Raw genomic sequence first — 20,035 nt, forward strand, 5'->3', positions numbered from 1 at the left:
ATCACACATAATCGATCAATACTGGAGATAGTCGGCATACATAGTTAAGCGGATTTGTGAGTAAATAAGCAGTTAACTACTTCCAATAGGGATCCCGCAGGCAGGTCTTCCTCATAAGTTTTTAAAGTGTCTTGACAATATGCCATGTCACGAAGCCATTGATTAATGTTAGGTACCTCTTTTCTGTCCCAGCACAGGGAAATTCTGCGCTTAGCAAGGAGCAAAGCCACCATGCAAAATTTACATTTAGCTGCCCGGATATCTCGTAGAAGTCCCAGCAGGCAAGTGCGAATAGAACATTCAATATCAATATCTACCATCTCACCCAATAGCCTGGTGACTTTCCCCCAATACTCCAGCACAGATATACAGCACTAAGCAAGATGCACAAAGTCAGCAGCGTCATACCCACATCGTTTACATCTCGCATCCTGCCGCAAACCATATTTATACAATCGTGCTGGGGTGTAGTATGTTTGATGTAAATATTTGTAGTGCAGGATCCTCAGATTACCATTGGGCATTAATAGTTCAGTGAGAGAACAGGTTATCTGCCATTCGTCCTCTGTAAGGGCCTCTTCTAGTATCTCATTCCGCCGTGCCAGCGCCCTTTGTGTAGTGCTCGTGATTTCCTCTTGCGCTGTGTTATATAGACGAGATACCAAGTGTTTACTACTAGGGGAGGTTATAAGCAATTCTAGCATGTTAAGTTGCGGAGGTTCCGCCGGGTAGGTGGGATATAATTTCTTAATCGCTCCTTGAAGCCGGTGATACGAAAAGCGGAACAGTAGCGTTTGGTTGCTGACATACGCCAGATCATGCAGCGTTTTAAATACCCCGTTGTGATACAGGTCTCCCATCGTGTCGATGCCAACCTGCTGCAGTAACCCCATGCCTACTTCCTCTCCTGTGACAGAGAGTTCTGGGTGATGATGTAGTGGCATTGCTGGGGCATATAGCGGTGATTTATGCGCTAGGTTGCCTAACTTGTTCCAGGCTGCATTTGTGGCATCTATAGTATTGATGTCTTTAGAGTGCAGGGGTGGCCTGTGGTGTGTAATGACCGCTCTCAGCGGGACTGGCAGTGCGTCCCCTTTCTCTATGGCCGTATGTGTCAAATAAGGGATCCAATGGTACCCAAAGTGTGCATACTGTGCTTGTGCACACAAGTAATAAAGCAAGAGATCGGGTACCCTAAAACCCCCCTTGGAGTATGGCAGCGTTAAAGTTCGTACTTCTATGTGGGCCTGTTTACCTGCCCATATTAATTTAGTCACTAATGAAGACAAACCACGAAAAACCTCTGTGGGGGGTGGGATTGGTATTTTATTAAAAAGGTAAAGCAGTGTTGGCAAAATTACCATTTTCACTATAGCTAGACGGTCTGCCAGAGAGAGGAGTAGTTGGATCCAGCGAGTAACTTTTTCTTCCAATTTTCTGTAGCCCGTCCATAATTAGTTCTAATAACGACCTCTGGATCCCTATGTTACCAAACCCCCAGGTATTTTACCGGCTCTGTTTGCCACTCCAATGGCTGTGTGGTATCTGTGAGGGGGATTATTAAGGATTTTGCCCAATTTATTTGCTGGCCAGATAGTCTCCCAAATTTGATATATTCACGTAACAAGGGGGCCAAGTGATACTCTGGATCCAGTATGTAAAGCATCATATCGTCCGCATATAAGGAAATATGTAGAGGCCTTTGCGGAAATTGCAAAGCTGAGTAGTGATGCCCTTGCCTAATTTTACACGCTAATGGCTCAAGCGCCAGGGCAAATAATAATGGGGACAGAGGGCATCCCTGCCTTGTCCCGCGCGCTAAGGGTATGGAATCAGAAACTTATCTATTGATGCGGACATGGGCAGTGGGCTTCGTGTATAGTAATTGTACCCATTGTATAAATATGGGGGGGAACCCATCCTCCGCGGTACCGCCATCAAATAGGACCATTCTATAGCATCAAATGCATCACTGCGGCCGCCTTCGTGTTGGGAATTAGGTAATGGGAAAGTGCGAACAACGTCCTAGTATTGTGTGCAGTTGACCTAGTTGGAATGAACCCGGATTGGTCCAGAAGGACTAGATTAGTCATGAGGGGTTGTAATCTTGTGGCCAGCAACTTCACCAATATTTTGGAATCTACATTAAGGAGTGAGAGAGGTCTGTATGAATCACAGCACCCGTGGTCTTTAGTGAGTTTGAGGAGGGCAATTAATACAGCATCTGTCAATGTGGGGGGAAGCTCCAACTTATCAAACGCATCACCGTACAGGGCAACCAGACGTGGGGCCAGCAGGTCCACAAAAGCCTTTTAAAACTCACATGTGAACCCATCCGGTCCCGGGGCCTTACCATTCGGCAGTGATTTAACAACCTCCGCAACCTCCTCCACAATAATGAGCAACAACAAATATTCACGCTGTGCATCTGAGAGCCAGGCTATGGCCATGTCAGCTAGGTACGCCATGTTCTCTACGGATGAGGCCGTGGGTTGAGACTTATAGAGGGCCCCATAGGCCCTCACAAAGCCCTGCAGAATACCTTGCGCTTCAGTAGTTACACACCCATCGTCCTCTCTAATTTGTAGGATAGACTGGGGGGCACTGCCTTTGCAAATTTTCAATGCTAACTCCCTGCCCGGGTTCCCCCCTCACCAAACAATCTAGCTGCAGCCCCCTTCATTATGTATTGAAGCTCGTCTTCAGCATATTAATTGATAATTTGTCATGACCGATCTAATATCCCCTAACACCGTAGGACTCTGTGTACACTCGCACTCACGCTCCAATGATTGCAGCTGGCGTTCACACTTCGATAGCTGCCCACGTATATCTTTTAAAATACCTGCATTTGTACTGATGCACACACCTCTCGATGTAGCTTTGAACGCCTCCCACAGTAAGCTAGGGTCATCAGTAGAGGGCTCGTTAAACACAAAGTAGTCTGTAATGGCCGTAGTAATAGCGTCTTTATATACTGAATCGAACAGCGCTTTCGCACTAAATTTCCAGCTATAGTGAGGCGACACATAATATGGCACATTAACTTACAGCAGTATGGGTTGTGATCGGACAACGTCCTGGGCAGATGTTTTATAGCCTTGGTCCAAAGCAGCGCGTTTTTTGACCCAATCCAATAGTCAATACGGGACCAGCTGCTATGTGCTGCCGATGTATGTGTTGCTTCTTTACGCCCTGGATTTTGGCTCCTCCAGATATCATGTAATTGCATTTCGGACATAATATCTAGCAGTTTAACCCTCGCCTTTCTGTGCGGTTCCATGGTATTACCAGACCTATCGAGGTGCTCATTCAGTTCAAGATTAAAATCCCCACCCCACAGTAAGCTTTTATCTAATACTCCATGCAGTTTTTGCCAGATCGTATGATAGAAATCCGGGTCATCTGTATTAGGGCCATATGTGTTGATGAGCTTAACTTCCTGCCTACAAAGTTTGCCTGCAACAATAATATATCGCCCCAGTGTGTCCGCGACAACATAGTCTATCGCGAAATTCGTTCCCTTTTTTACTAAAATCGTGACCCCCCGAGAGTATAAAGAGTATGTGGAGTTGTGAATAGATTCTGCCCATTTACGACCTAGTTGATAACTGGTGTGTGGAGCAATATGCGTTTCCTGCAAAAGGGCTATGTCAATCTGCAGCCTATCAAAATACGCAAACATTTATCTGATTTTTTGGGGGTTGCTGAGCCCTCTGATATTCCACGTAAGCAAGTTTAAATGTGCAGGTCTCGACTCAGATGCAGCCATAACAGTGATAGGGTGTTATATTCAAGCACATTGTGACTGGTATGACATATGCTATCCCCGTGTGGAGTCTGTTGTGTGAATGAATATGGACAACACTACTAGAAACATCATCAGTCCGGATCTCAGCGATGCATCTCAGGTATGCAAATCGGCAAAACATACCCAAACTTCAGTCCACCCACCCACCACCCACTTCGGCACCCCAACCTTGCCAAAGCCAATCCCTAGGATAAAAACCCACCCAAACAAGAACATAATGGGAGGCTCCCGCGTGAGGGTCCGCCATGGGCACATGCCACCATCCAAACTAATGGATGTGGTCAGGACTCCATTATAGGGGCAGACCTATTGTAAACAAACACAATAGAACATATCCAAATGCGGGACAAATCTGCCATGGGGCTCTCAGTTACAGTACAATGTGCGACATGGTGGCTCAATTGGAGAACTGCAAAGAACAACACTGACAACATAAAAAAAAAAAAGGGGAACACAATATTTTCGCGTCATCACATAGTAAACGTGTGCATACATTGAACAGTAAGCATACAATCTGTAGTCCAATGTACAGCCAATCATTTGGAAAGTGAGGACTCAATGGCCCCCCTTATATATTACCACAATGCAGCCAAGAACTTGCGTGCTGACCAGTTCTTAATCTGGCAGGCATGCTGAAATAAAGCAAGAGATTATTCTTGTATAGTTATTGTAACCAGCTGCCAACTTCTTGTGTATAATGTTACAACAGCTGAGATATGTGTATCGGGGAGACCTGTGTGAGGGTTATATTACTAGTACCTTGTTATTTCACACCGGCTTATTCAATGCTTAGATAGCACCAGGGTCTTGAAGACTATATGTTCAGCTGCTCCAGGAATCTAATATATGCCTTTAAATGGTTTGAAATTATCATCACTGTTGATGGCGATAGGAGCTCAGGATCTTTCTCTTGCCCATCTGTGGTGCCCGAGGCACTGATCTTGTCACCGCCTAATGAGTGTGATGAGGGGTTAGAGGTTTTACTTTTCGTTGCCCCTTTACATAGATTTCTTCCAGAAGCCCTCCTTCTTGGAGCCTTAGTTGTCTCTTCTTGCTCACTAGTAGATGGCCATGCTTCATTGGAGATGGATTCAATTTTTTTATTTATAGTTTCATCAAGGGAACCCAGAACCTTTTCTTGTGCCTTATTATCTAGTTCCTCTAGTTTATCCTCAATATTTAATTGAGGTGAGGGTGAAGACATATTGTTGACGGGGGTAAAGTTACCTAAATGATTAGTTTATAATTATGAATGACTATCTAAATAGCCAGTTTGCTAATGCAAAGTGTGGATATCCTCAATTTATATTAGATTGCTTTTTTTGTACTATTTTCTTACCTAGCGTTCGTTTGGGAGTGAACAGCTGACTGGCATCGGAGGAATGAGCCGGTAACTGTCATCCTCCTTTTCCCCAATCCTTCAAAATGGAGGATGTATTGGGTACTGCTGAAATGCCCACATCATCTAAAATGGTGGCCACACACGTATTTAGCATGCGTGGCCATCTCCTAAAGCCCTTTCCTCTAATGGGCGTTCATGCGCTGTAGCCAGGCCTCCTCTTGCTATTGCAATCCCACTGAGGGCTCTGGCTTGGCTTCGATCCCCCACTTACCGCTCTGATCGTCTCCCTGCCTTCCTAGCAGGGAGCAGGACTCAGAGTGTGAGGGGCTTGGTGAGATCATGGCCGTGAGAACATTGCAGTCCAGTGGGCCCGTGCGAGAGGATCATCGGGGGGGTGGTGGTGGTGGTGCGTGCTAAGGCCAGTATTATAACGGTTCTAATGGTTTTAAAAGTAAGCCAAGCATCATTTAAGGCCTGATTAAATATCTGAGTGGTAGCGGAAGAATAGGGTACTTCCGGTTGAAGATTGGGGTAAATCTGGTTCAGAATAAAGCCAGAGGTTTAATTTGGTTTAAACACATAAAAGGCTAAGACATATGAAAAGGGGGAATAGAAAAGCACGGAGTACTCCAAGTAACACTTTTAAGGATACTTAAACTGTATAGTTAAACAGCATGCAATAGATAATTAATAACATAAGTGATATGAAAGAGTCTAAACTCATAAAAGGATAGTACTTATTTATGTGAGCAGCAGCAACAAAGAAGGAAGAAGGCTGCTTGTAGGGGGACTTTAGACTATATTGGAATGTTCATTGACGTTCTATATTCTTCAATTTTTGCTGCTGAGCTGTGGCAATAAAGGATATTTGCATAATGTTAGCCTCCGTGATATGCCATAAAATCCAAAAACAATTGTCATGAAGGAGGAGGAAATCAACTAGTAGAGTTTGTTTTTACACTGTGGAGTTTGCTCAGCAAGTGTGAAGATACATGGGTATTGAAGTCCTTGTTTAAGATTTGCTGTTTATGTATTGCTATTTGCTGCCAAAGTTGGTAGAATGACAGAGAATGGAGATTAGTTTATGTTTCCAAGTTAATAAACTCCCAGCTTTCCATCAAAAGCTTCAGGGAAACCCTGCATGGTCCAACATTCAATCTCTTCTATCACCCCCCCCCCCCCCCCCCCTTTGTAAACCTTTCAGCTCTGTGGCTGCCACAGGAGTTTGGGCACTATAGAACAACTAATAAAATACATTGTGTACATGCAATTTTACACTTGATATGGGATTTTGTTGATTTAAACTACTATAAATCTAAAAGTGAAATACCAGTAAAGAGTATTTTTCATTGTGCGATTTATTAGTCATTATTTATCAGTGTTTACAAAGAAATCTCCTACTCTGACATCCTCTATTTGTACTCTTAACTTCATCTCTATTATTAATCCCTAACCAACTCCACTTCCCCTATTCTTCAGTGCCAATTTTATGCCAATGTTGTTCTTCTTTTTTTCTGTTTTTGGCTCATGATTCTAGGAGAGCACATATTGTTCTTTGCCGCCTGTGTGGAAAATGAAGAAATTGTACGACTGATTATTGATAGCGGAGCTAATATTCGAGTACAGGATTCCTTAGGTACGTATAATACAAAGCCACAATTATCATCAGTTCTATATCAGGGTGTTCGAAAACTGTAAGCTGTTTGGTGCATCTAGAGAGAGAATACCTTCTCTACATCAATTCTATAGATCATGGGGCACCATGTATTGTAGGTGGATTAAGAACATACGGTTAAGGTAAGAGTTAGTTAGTTAGTAGAAAATAGTGCAGGAGTAACTTAATTGTATTCTGAAGAAACTCTGAGAGTTCAACTTGTGCAAGCCTGGTGGTCACCTTGAAATATTTTTCTGAAGCTTTATGAAACACATTTCCAAAATGGCTGGCTGCCCATGTGAATGCATACACAATGACTTTCTTTGAATGGTCATTTTGATAATATATACGAAAATGCATTTTAAGATGTCACTGTGCATGCACATGCAAGTGCATGTGTGAAGGTGTATAGCAACCTTTTTGGAGAGGCTTTTATTAAGCTTTTTGACACACTCTTCCAAGATGGCCACCGATGCATGCAATCGCATGCCAGCCATCTCGGGGGAAAGGCACTGTCAAAGCCGATTGATGTGGTGTAATGGCCAGAGTTGCCAACTTTGGCACTGGGGTACCGGGCATTGTCTCAAGTTCCTAAGATTCTGGGCTAATTATTTAATCTCCCTGTGCCTAAACAAAACATGAATGTGACCTTATGTAATGTAACTGGTACTCATGTAATGTGCCCCAATTATTTTCGGTTGAGTTCACATTATATGAAATGACAAAAAACAATTAAATAACTGGTGGTTGTATAAAATGCTCCAATACCTTTGGGTAGAGTTTACCCTATATATATATCTGTAAAAATACCTATTGTCACAGGGAAGACCTATTAGATTTGCCGATATTTGGAATGGGTTTTATTGAGCTTTATAAAACACAATTCTAAGATGGCTGCTTGTGCATGTGCAGCAATGGCAGCCATCTGGGAAAACAAGCATTGACAACGACTATAGGTATTGACTCTTTTTGGTTGTTGGTTAACCTCTTTAAAGGTGCTATAACTGACACCTTAGTAATCCAAGTGTATTTTTTGCTCTTTTTTTGTGTATTTGTATTAAATTGAATGTGGGGTATATGAGTGGGGTAATTCTTTCTTGTATTTGAACCAAAAGCAATAACATCATTTTAACATGCCACAGATTATGAGATGGTTGAGTGGTGTACAGTTGTTGCACAAGAGGTGGATTGGCAGGCAGTGTTCCCTACTCACAGCTGTTACTCACAACATAGTGCCTTTACTTATTCATTCAAACGCTCTTGAATGTCTGCCCAGTGTCATTTAGATATCTCTGTGGTCTTTCTCCATGCGTAATGCTTTGTATTGTGAGATTGGAATTGACAGACAGTTTCACTAGGAGCTCACTCTTTGATGGTATTTAAATTCACCCCTTTGACACCTTGTCCCACCCTGGCACCTCCATAGTAGAGGGTTTTCCCAGTTTCATTCCATATTGTCCACAAATATATGTGAAGAGAGCAGAGCTCTAGATTAACATTGCAAGGCATCTTGAAGTGATGGAACCTGTTCTCTGCCCTGACTGTAGAGTCTCCACACTAGTAAACCTATGATTAAAGTGCAGTTTTGTGCATTCCAAACAAATGTAAACTTACACAAAAGTGTAAGGTTACCTTTCTGAATCAGGACCACTCTATTTATTAAATCTTGCAGTCTCATACCACACTGATGCTTTCACACTCTTGCAGCTGGCAAGAGCTGAAACCTAAACACAGCTTTTTGCATGATGTAGAACTTCTTTGGATAATATTATAGGGAGTGAAGTCCTATATCACCATTACCAATTGGCATTTCCAGCCTATTATAAGTATGTGTAGAGATTTTGGGATATTATCTACAGAAATATCCTTTTTGTCAGTAATTTATCTAACCTCCTGCATTAGAGACATATCTAATATGTTTGTGGAGGTGCTTCATTGCTACTGGGGCACCTTAAGAGGTCTGCTGTCAGTAAGGACGTATCTGTACTGCCCCAGGCAGGGAAAGATGCCCGGTAACCAGGAGACTCAATGTGCTGCAAGGATAACTGTTAAATCTGAAACTATTTAAACTATGATTTGTCATTATTCCAAGCCAGACGTCCCCCCTGGTGCTGGTGACTGAAGGATTTCCTCCATTGATCTCCAACAGGGAACACAGTTCTCCATGTTCTGACTTTACAGCCCTACAAAATCTTTGCGTGCCAGATCTATGACCTCATTCAGTCTTACGACAAGTGGTGCATGGACCAGACGCTGAACCACAAGGGCCTCACCCCTTTCAAGATGGCTGCCTATGAGGGTAACACTGTGGTGAGTATGCTAATGTGCTCATTTGCATTATTAACAAATACAGCAAAAATGCTCAATGATTGAACAGAATAATTCATTTGTCCACTTAAAATGCAGGGTACGTAGAAGCAGTTTTCAATATTTCTTTTGAAGAACCGGGCTTTTAGAACCCAGCGGCGCCAGGGGCACGCCCAAAGTCTTCAGATTCACCTGTCTTGGTTTACAGAGACATGGAATACTTCTGGGTGGCGTCAGAGACCAACTTTATTAGCTGCAGCCAGTAACAGTGATCCTAAAAATACAGCATGGAGTATTTCAGGAGCCTGCTCAAATTCGTAGAGCAAGACATCTCCTTTTATACACAATATTCACATTTAGAACATACACCCATTGCGCAAAAATCTAAACAATGGGGTACATTCTCAAACAAAGTATCACATGACGAAAAAAACTCAGTTTGCAACATCCCAACCCAAAGTTAATTATTGGGAATGTCCCAAATCCAATTTCCACAAGCAGGACAAACCCATAATGGAAAAGCACAATGCATGTAGTAAAAAGCATAGAAAAGGAAACCATGTCTGATAGTGAGCAAGATAAGACATGTGTAAGGAGACTAAAAGTTAACAATGTCCTGAACAGTGATTGGCAATCTCAGACAACGATCAAACCAGGGAAATTGACTCGGCAGGGTCAGGTTTAGGTGAAGGAATCAGATCCTTGCAGTTCACCTCGGAGTCAAGAAATACCCTGTTAATGTATACCAACACATGAAGGCCAGGCCGCTTCGTTCGTTCGACCATATTCGTCGGCCTGCGTGATGGCAACACAAAATGGAGACTTAAACAAAATGGAACCCATGTTCGAAACGAAATCTCCAAATACATGGTGAATTTGCTAACTAATGTGACAAATTCACTCCATATTAGCCGCACTCACTAAATACGGTTCAACATCACCAAAATCATGACGGAACCATAACCTTACAAGACAAGGTCCGTTTTCACAGAACCACAGACTCTCCTTTTGCCATTACGTAGGCAATAACCTAAACTCACGTCAATCTGAATCTAGGTCTATATCAATCTTCATCAGACCATCAAGGTGTTGTTGGAGCATCATCCTATTACTTTCTACTTCTCTCGAGACAGGTCTCCGCACACACGTAGTAACACAAAGACTACAAACGGCGGGAGCACACTGGATGCAAAGACAACAAGAGAAGAGAATAGCTAAAACCATACCAAGGAACATCAAAACTTTCCATCCCCATTTGGACAACAGTTCCCAAAACCATCCAATCAACGACCAGTTTCCTTCGTCTACATGGATAGACTCAGAAACCTTATGCAATCTGGAAATGGCTTGGTACACTGTTGGGGCATTATCTGGTATGTAAATACAGCAACTAGATTGGATCAATTTGCATACCCATCCTCTATCTGCAAGTATGACATCTAACGCAATACGATTCTGCAATGTCATAACCCGATCAGCTTGAAGCTCCGCTGTAATATTACTGACAGCACCTGCAGTTTCATTTATGGTGGCCTCAACCACTCTCGTAAGCTGTCGTATATTCCTGCTATTGGCCATAGGACCCCAAAAGGGTAGGAAACCCTTGAAAAAATCTCCTACTTCTTGTGCTGCGGTATCTTCCTGATCGAAGACACCTCTAACATATCTTGTTCTGTGATAATCCATAATAGCCGTGTATGCAGGGGGAAGCAAAAACGCCACATAACATGTGCCTGAAAAATCAGGTGGCAACCATGTATAGGCTCTGTCGTAACATACAAAATATGTACTTTTAGCTGGCACAAACGGAGGAGAAGTCTGGAATGCAAAAACGTAGGTTTGAGCACATACACTCTCACCTGGCTGAGCTCTCGGATTTCGACCATTGCCACATAAACAAAAGCGGCCTCGATGGGGTACGATCCAAATCGGGGGAGACCTCTTTCGTCTCTCCTTCTCTGTCAAACTAGTGCTATACCCAGTGACATTTCAACCTATATATGCCTGCGCCTCATCCTTAGGGATAGCATCTCTATTCCCTTTATCAAGGCACTACTGCTCGGATTGTCTCTCATGGAACGCATAGGGTATACCTCATTCGCATAGATGAACATAGTCTGAAAAGCCCATACAGACCCATTGGAAGAAAAAGGCAAAACCAGATATGGCATACCTCTATCTGTCGTATGAGACATAAGACCACATACCCAACAATTTGTAGTATTGACTACCAACTGATGCTGATGCAACAGCTGTATAAATGAGTTGTTTACAAATTCCAATCTTCTCGTCTTTTCATGTTCAGGCAACGTATAGAATTGGTGCAAAGAAATAGTATTAGAAGAAAACATAGATTGAATGGTGGGTGCAGAAATCAATGGTACAGCATATACAATCCAACCCACACAAGCCAATGTGATACTTAAAAACACAAAAGAACACAATATAATAAAACATTTGTTACAAACCAATGTACATAATCTCATCTTAAAATCTTTTCTCAACAACTCTATCAGTTACAAAAGACGCCATCCTCGAACGTGCTGCTCACAGCAATTTTCCCTTTTCACTTAAGTGTGCGTCCAGGCGTCTTAGACGTCCCAGAACCGCAGACCTTGTGTCAATACGCGGGTCATCCCTTAAGAACTTATACCGTGACCCTGCAACTGAACCCGGATGGTGGTTCGAAAAAGGAAAAAGACAAAAAAAAAAGGTAAGTCTCTTGTCTGACAGAGTATAAATGCACCCAAAAAAAATGCGCGATCTTTATTTGTCCAATCTGGTTCGTAGATTCTAATGTTCTTTACCAGACAGTCTGATCCTGGAAAAGTATCTCTGGATTTGTAGTATCGAGTCTCAACCGTGGAGGCACAGCTTCTAGCAAAACTTCATCATCCACACGTTCCGACTGAGTCCTTTTCAAATGCGCATCACTAAAGGGGACAAACTCCACAACTCTCTCGCTTTCTGAATCAGCAACACCATCAGCAATCCATCGGTCATATGCCAAGGGAAGTGGAATCTTCTTGGAGTGGGTGGCATGCACCCAATTCTTCTTGCCGAAAACTTTGATGGCCGTTCGAGTTGTCAAGAGGACTTGGAAAGGACCCTTCCACCTCGGCTCGAGATTCTTCGTCCTCTGAAAGTTCCTGATCAGGACCCAATTCCCAGGCCGAATTGAGTGTCCTGGATCCACAGAAGCTGAAGGCAGGTATCGTGCACCTGTTGGAGAAGAACACGCAATTTAGCAGTCAAATCATGTAAATAATTAACCAACAAAGGGTACTCGATGTTGTTGTACTTCTTTGGCCTCGGCACACGCCAAGCATTTGCTGGGCGACCAAAAACAATCTCGTATGGGCTAAGTCCCACACGAGAATGTACTGTCGTTCTCGTTGACAAAGTGCCAATGGCAAGGCATCAGGCCATGCTAGGCCAGAGCTTGCTTGTATCTTAGCCAACTTAAGCTTAAGGGTGCCATTGTAGCATTCAACCAAACCAGCTGACTGGGGGTGATTCGCAGCATGAAACATCTGCCTTATTCTCAAACCGGCACACACTTTCTTCATAATCTGACCCACAAATTCACTTCCGTTGTCACTCCATACCATTCTCGGCGAACCATACCTAGGGAAAAACTCCTTCAACAAAACCTTGGCTGTAGATAAGGCAGTATTATCCTTGAGGGGGTAAGCCTCCGTCCATCTTGAAACGGCACAAACAACCACAAGGACATACTGTAGGTTGTTGCATCTCTCCACATGAATAAAGTCCAACTGTAGAACCTCAAACTGATAAGTCGGAGGAGCAAAATTACCTGCCGGAGTTGGGGTTCCCTTACCAGGATTATGCATCAAACAAACCATACAATTTTTCACCAGATTCTCAGCACATTTAGGAATTCCAGCATTCTGCCATACTGGAGCCAACAACTTACACATCCCTTTCGAACTGATGTGAGCCATTCCATGTGCCATCGTAACCACTGGAAGCACATACGCATCAGGCAACAACCATCGCTGGTGTTCTGACAACTCAATCCAACAACCAGTCGAATCCAACATTCACGTAGTCTCTCTCCACACACTCAATTCATTCTCAGTAGCTTCAGCCTGAGTCGATTTCACACTCTCTATTGTATCTTCACACATTGTCCCTTCCGGAACCCATCTAGCAGGGCCTGCAACATACATTCGACTCGTCACATCTTTCGCCGTATATCTCGCTACTTCATCCGCAAACGCATTACCACACTCAACATCATCCGTAACCTTCTTATGTGCACTGCATTTCACAATCGCAACTTGTGTCGGCAAAGTAAGTGACTCAAGAAGTTCATTCACCAACTGTCCATGCCGAATCTTCGCAGCATGAGAATAAGAAATCCTCTCTCTCTCCACAAACGTCCAAAACTATGAGCAACACCAAACGCATATTGGCTATCGGTATACACAGTCACTCTCTTGCCTTTCGACAACACACATGCTCTCGTCAGTGCAATCAACTCTGCTGCTTGAGCTGAATTCTGTGGAATACGTGCAGTTTCAACAATCGTGTGTAAAGTCGTAACCGCATATGCTGCAGTCGTATCGCCATTCGGGAGCTTAAAGCATGAACCGTATACCCATAAGGTACCATCCGAATTTGACAGAGGAGTATCTTTCAGATCAATTCTACCCTTCGTTTCTTCCTCTGTCCGAAGAAGACAATCATGCTGTTCCTGAGCATCTGTCTCTACAGAAATCGGCAACAGCGTAGCTGGATTTAACGTGTTGCACCGTTTAATGTGCACATGACTCGCCAAAAGCGTCAACTCATAACCTGACACACGTGCACTAGTAAGGTGCTGAGATTTTGTCTTATTCAATAGGGTATCCACTGCATGTGGGACCATCACAATCAACGTATTATCCAATACCAGACCAGCAGACTGTCGAATAGAAACAGCCGCTGCCGCTGTAGCTCTCAAACAACTCGGCAACGCTTTAGCTACCGGATCTAAAGTAGCTGAGAAATACGCACATGGGCGTTGCTTGTCTCCAAACTGTTGTGTCAACACTGACAACGCACAACCCTCTCTCTCGTGCACGTAAAGCGTAAAAGGCTTACTGTAGTCGGGGGTACCCAACACTGGAGCCGAACACAACGCATCGCGCAATTCAGAAAAACTTATCTGACATTCGTCAGACCAATGAAGAGGATTCGGTGTATCCTTAAGAGTAAGTGCCAACAGAGGTTTCGCCAATAAGGAAAAATTCGGAATCCACTGTCTACAATACGAGGTGATACCCAAGAAAGCACGCACTTCTCTCTGTGTGGATGGTACAGTCATTTGCGCAATTGCTTGTATACGTTCTGGGGTCATCGTCTTCCCTCCTTCGACAAGAGATGACCTAAGTAGGTCACTTCTTGGCGGCAATATTGCAACTTCTAAAGTGACACTTTATGATGGAGGTCAGACAAATGTCGCAACAAAGAAAGAGTAAATTCTTTACAAATTTCTTCATCATCAGCAGCAACCAACAAATCATCCACGTACTGAATAAGAGTAGCCCCAGAAGGCAAAACAAAAGAATCAAGCTTAGTCTTTAAAGCCTGACTATGGATGGATGGACTCTCACAATAACCTTGAGGAGCACGCTTAAACCGGAAGGTTCGGCCTCCTAAAGAGAAGGCAAAAATATCTCTACTCTCTTCAGCAATAGGAATACTAAAGAAAGCATTCTTCAGGTCAATCACAGAAAACCAAGCAGCCGAAGCAGGGATCATAGTCAATAAGGCAGTAATGTCCGGAACAACAGGAAACTGTGGCACCACGATCTTGTTAACCTCACGAAGGTCGATCACAAACCGATACACAGGTGGCTGGGAAGAGTCAGTACGCTTAAGAACAGGCAAAACAGGACTGTCACACACATTACCTCTCGTTTCTTCAATCACATCTTTCTCAACCAAATCATAGATAATCGCTAAAAGAGCTCTCTCGCCATCACTAGAGATTCGGTATTGTGGAATGCGAGGGAACTTAGCATTCGCCTTGAGTGTAACAACGTAGGGTGGAATCCGTAAAAGACCAGCATCGTTTGGACCCGTAGCCCAAAGCGTATCAGGGAGAGACGCAATTCCAGCGGAAGCCGATCTTTAGACAAATACATCGGAGAAATCACTTTCTTACCCAACGTAAGATGTACTCCCGAAGGAGAACAATACAATGTCGCATGCAATCTCTTCAACAAGTCCAAACCCAAAAGATTCTCACCACAACCTGTCGTTAAAATAAGAAGTGCTTCCAACTCACAAGGCCCAACAGAAAGAGACAAAGGACAAGAAACCGGGTTACGAACGGGGGCGCCAGAAAAACCAACTGAAACATTCGTCAAGCCAGACAAAGGTGCGCCAGGGAGTTTAGAGTGCTTGATAGAACTCTTCGCCGCACCAGTATCCAAAAGAAAAGGTTCTGACACACCTGATGTAATCACTTCAACATAAGGTCCACTCTGGTCTACTGGAACTGACACTACTCCCTCTCTTTGTCTTTGGCCGTCCTAGTTATCATTAAAATCAGCATTCTCACCTGCAACATAATAATCATCAGCATAATATTGAGCCGACTGACCAGACAAAACATTCTGTTGATCAAAACAATTCATAGAATTCTGTGGGGGAAAGGAACGTCCATTCTGGGGGAACACACCACGTCCTCTACCCCTAAGTACTTGCCGGACACCGCGACCTCTCACACCAGACATACCATTCGCACGTTGTAGCAAAATCGGACAACTATGCTTGAAGTGACCTTCTCCCATACAGTAAGCACACTGATTAGGGCCTAGCGGAAGTTGCTGAGGAAAATACTCTGGCTTTTGCAACACTCTCTGAAACTGTGGAGGTTGCTGAAACTCATGCTGATTAAAGCAAGGTGGATACACCAGCTACAAAAGAACCTTCGTCTTTAATTCTTTAGTCTTCTTCTCTGCTCTATCTTTCTCATCTTTATCTCGATTCTCATAATATTGTGCAGTAGCCAATATCTGGGCCGAAGAAGAAACAGCCCATGAACTCTGAGTCCTTCAACTTCTTACAAAGCTCGTGGAGTAAATTATAGACAAACTTATCCACAAACACCCTTTGGCCACCTTCCATACTCATATCCTGACCACTATGATCGATGAATGTTTCTTCAAGCCTAGTGAAGAAATCAGACACACTCTCGTCTTTCTTCTGCTTACATGCTGCTAACTTACCCCAATTCACTCGCATAGGAGGCATGAAAGTCTTCATTAAATTATTGATCCTACATGGTAAATCCGCAACTAAAGGCTCAGGTTTAGCCCCTCCTACCCGTTGACCATCTGCAGCAGCAATATTAACCCACGTATCTCCTAAGTCTACTGCATGATCCTCGTGACGGATTTTCGCCCACAAAGGTTGAGGGACTACATTCCCCAACAACATATCTATATCAGCTAAATTCATCACACACGCATCAACTGTCTGGGACAACTCTTTATAATAACCTGCAGGATTTTTATGGGGGTCAGGCAAAGTCTGCTTAAGAGCCAGGACTTCAGCTCTCTTCCAAGGAACATGTACCCAAACTCGCTGAAAATGAGCCGGTGCTCCTTGAATACCCTGATTAACATCAGGCAAAACTGCCTCTCTCCATACAGGAGGAACTTCTCTCATCGGGTACTGCTTCACTTTTCTCCTAACAGAAGGAGTGGTCCTAAAAATACAGCATGGAGTATTTCAGGAGACTGCTCAAATTCTTAGAGCAAGACATCTCCTTTTATACACAATAATCTCATTTAGAACATACACCCATTGCGCAAAAATCTAACCAATGGGGTACATTCTCAAACAAAGTATCACATGACAAAAAAAATTCAGTTTGCAACATCCCAACCCAAAGATAATCATTGGGAATGTCCCAAATCCAATTTCCACAAGCAGGACAAACCCATAATTGAAAAGCACAATGCATGTAGTAAAAAGCATAGAAAAGGAAACAATGTCTGATAGTGAGCAAGATAAGACCTGTGTAAGGAGACTAAAAGTTAACGATGTCCTGAACAGTGATTGGCAATCTCAGACAACGATCAAACCAGGGAAATTGACTCGGAAGGGTCAGTTTTAGGTGAAGGAATCAGATCCTTGCAGTTCACCTCGGAGTCAAGAAAGACCCTGTTAATGTGTACCAACACATGAAGGCCAGGCCGCTTCGTTCGTTCGACCATATTCGTCGGCCTGCGTGATGGCAACACAAAATGGAGACTTAAACAAAATGGAACCCACGTTCGAAACGAAATCTCTAAATACATGGTGAATTCGCTAACTAACGTGACTAATTCACTCCATATTAGCCGCACTCCCTAAATACGGTTCAACATCACCAAAATCATGACGGAACCATAACCTTACAAGACAAGGCCCGTTTTCACAGAACCACACTTTCTGACGCGTACCCTTGATATTTTCAATAAAATTAGTTCTCTTTCTTGTCTCTGAAATGGCTAATGAATGATTAAATGTATACCATTGTATATTGGGAACAGATTGCTGAGGACTAACTAAAAACCATGTGACGTTAGGTGGATCAGAAGGATGCTAATGTTTCATGTCGTTTCTGGATCCCCTCTCACTCTGACCTCCCTTATTGTTCAGATGTTCCAGCACCTGATACAGAAGAGGAAGCAGGTGCAGTGGACTTTGGGCCCCATCACATGCACCCTGTATGACCTCACAGAAATTGACCTGTGGGGGGAGCATCAGTCGGTCTTGGAGCTTGTAACATCCTCAAAAAAGAAAGAGGTACCCTGGCTTTACGAATATTGTTTTCTAATGCATTGTCAGAGTTCAGGTCCTCAGCTGAGGGCTCACAAAGTAAACATTAAAATAATGTCAAATTGTGTACCTCACACTCTGTTATTGTTGGTTTTACTCATAAATGCTCTTTCAAGATTTCATAATCTTGGTCAGAACCTCAGTTAGAGTGATTCCCTTTATCCGTCAAATGCCACCTTCCTCTCAAGGGTGATGTTCACATATAATTAACCATTCTCTCAATGAATATGTAATAAAATAGAGGTAAACATTCTTAGCATAACCCACATTCTCTCTTCTGTCCCCCCCGCACATGATGCATTATGCTAATCAGCAGTTTCTCATTTGGGTTGTACATGACCCATAATCTGCATCAACACATCAGGTTTTGATATTTATGTCACATATGTTACAAGTGAAGGGATGCTGGACGCAGAGCTGGAGACACAGCTCTCCACCACTCTGGCACAGACACAAATTCTTCAGTATTGCATTAAGCAAGACATCTTCAGTCTTAGTTTTTTCTAATCAGACTCCTCTCATAGCATGTCTGAAACAGACCATGTTAAATAGAAAACTGGTCAACTTTTGGTGATGGGGTATACCCTAAAAAACTCCCAAAGCTATCCACTTTAAGGGGCATGTGTACCACTATTTTTAAGGGTTGCCAACGGAGATTTGGCCAGTTTGCGACAGCTAAAATGACTTTTGCTGTGTGTCAACAATATTTTGCAAGTCAGTAAATTATTACAGACTCGCAAAATAGGGTTTGCAAGTCACCATTAGGAAGGGGCGTACCATGTGTGTCCCTTCCTAGTAACAAGTCGCAGGGGGACGTAAGATTGGTTTGCGACCGGAACGTGGTTGCAAAACAATCACAGTTTACTGCCAACTTCAAGTAGGTGGTAAGCCAATTCCAAACTGGAAGTGGTCCCCAGGGGACCCCTTCCCCTTTGTGAATGGTAGCTAAAAATGTTTTTTAACCCTTTAGCTGCGCCGGCTATTCTGCCGCAGCGCTAGGGGCAAGGGGGCCGCGCAGCGCTCCCGTACTCGTGACGGAACTGCTCCATCACGAGCCTCGGGTGGGCTGTGCTTGTGACGGAGCGATTTCTTCAGGGCCCCATCCGCTCTATAGAACGCACCGCGCAGGCGCAAAATCGCTGCCGCGCAGGCGCGCCGAGCAGGCTGTGATGGAACCTCTCGGGCACCAGCACAGCCCACCTGAGGCTCGTGACGGAGCGGTTCCGTCACGAGCATGGAACGGGTTAACAACAGGCAATGGCCCCAAAGACTACTGCCTCCTCATAAAAATGAAACTGAAATATTTCATTTTTCTTCTTTAAATACATCCCATTCCCTTAAGGAAAATAGCCTGCATTAAAAAAACTGCATTATTTACAAAGCAGTCACAGACATGGTGGTCTGCTGTCTCCAGCTGGCCACCATCCCTGTTAGTGCTGGCCATTCCCTATGGGTCCCTAAGTGCAACCTGCCGCATGAATATTCATGATGCAGGTCCCTTGCGACCCATTTGGGAATCACAAACAGTGTTGGCAAGTTTCTAAAAATCGCAATTTCTGAGTCACAAAGTCTATTGTGTGGGGTCATCAGTTTTTGTATTTTCAAAATGAAAACCCCCTTTGTGGTATCATTTTTGGAACTACAAAAACATGTTAAAAGTTAGATTGACGGTACCGTCATTTTGACAAAGCTATCATTTAATACATTGACAGGAACCACAGTGGTGGTGGATTCTGCCAAAGTTAAAAGATGTCTGCTAAGCCGGCAGACCTCTCTAAATCCAGAGTATGGTTACTCTGTTAGGACAATAGAGGATTTTACTATGTTGCCCCAATGGAGTAATTACTGTACTCTGAAGTCTAAATCAGGCCCTGTTGCTCGCCCTTCAACACCCTAGCCCTCTCACTGCTAACTACTGCACTGCAAGAACAATCTTTACTCCCAACACTAAGGTCAGCCTCCTGCATTACATGTTAGTGCTTCAGCCTGGAGGAGCCCTTGTGTAAACTAAAAATGTACTCCAGAAGACCTTTCCATCACAGATGTCTTACTTAGGAGCTCCATTTGTATTTGTATT

The 20,035-nt window shown here is 43.5% G+C and overlaps 1 protein-coding gene across 1 annotated transcript in view; it reads left to right on the forward strand.

Moving 5' to 3' along the window:
• Nucleotides 1-20,035, forward strand: part of LOC147700598 (transient receptor potential cation channel subfamily V member 6-like) — a 197,134-nt gene that overhangs the window by 145,070 nt on the left and 32,029 nt on the right. The window contains exons 5-7 of the mRNA XM_086928457.1: nt 6,691-6,789; nt 8,957-9,117; nt 17,779-17,925. Coding sequence (XP_086784583.1) covers nt 6,691-6,789; nt 8,957-9,117; nt 17,779-17,925 — 407 coding nt within the window. The remainder of the gene's footprint in view (nt 1-6,690; nt 6,790-8,956; nt 9,118-17,778; nt 17,926-20,035) is intronic.

Source organism: Lissotriton vulgaris, chromosome 7, assembly GCF_964263255.1.
Source record: "Lissotriton vulgaris chromosome 7, aLisVul1.2, whole genome shotgun sequence".
NCBI classification, from domain to species: Eukaryota; Metazoa; Chordata; class Amphibia; order Caudata; family Salamandridae; genus Lissotriton; species Lissotriton vulgaris.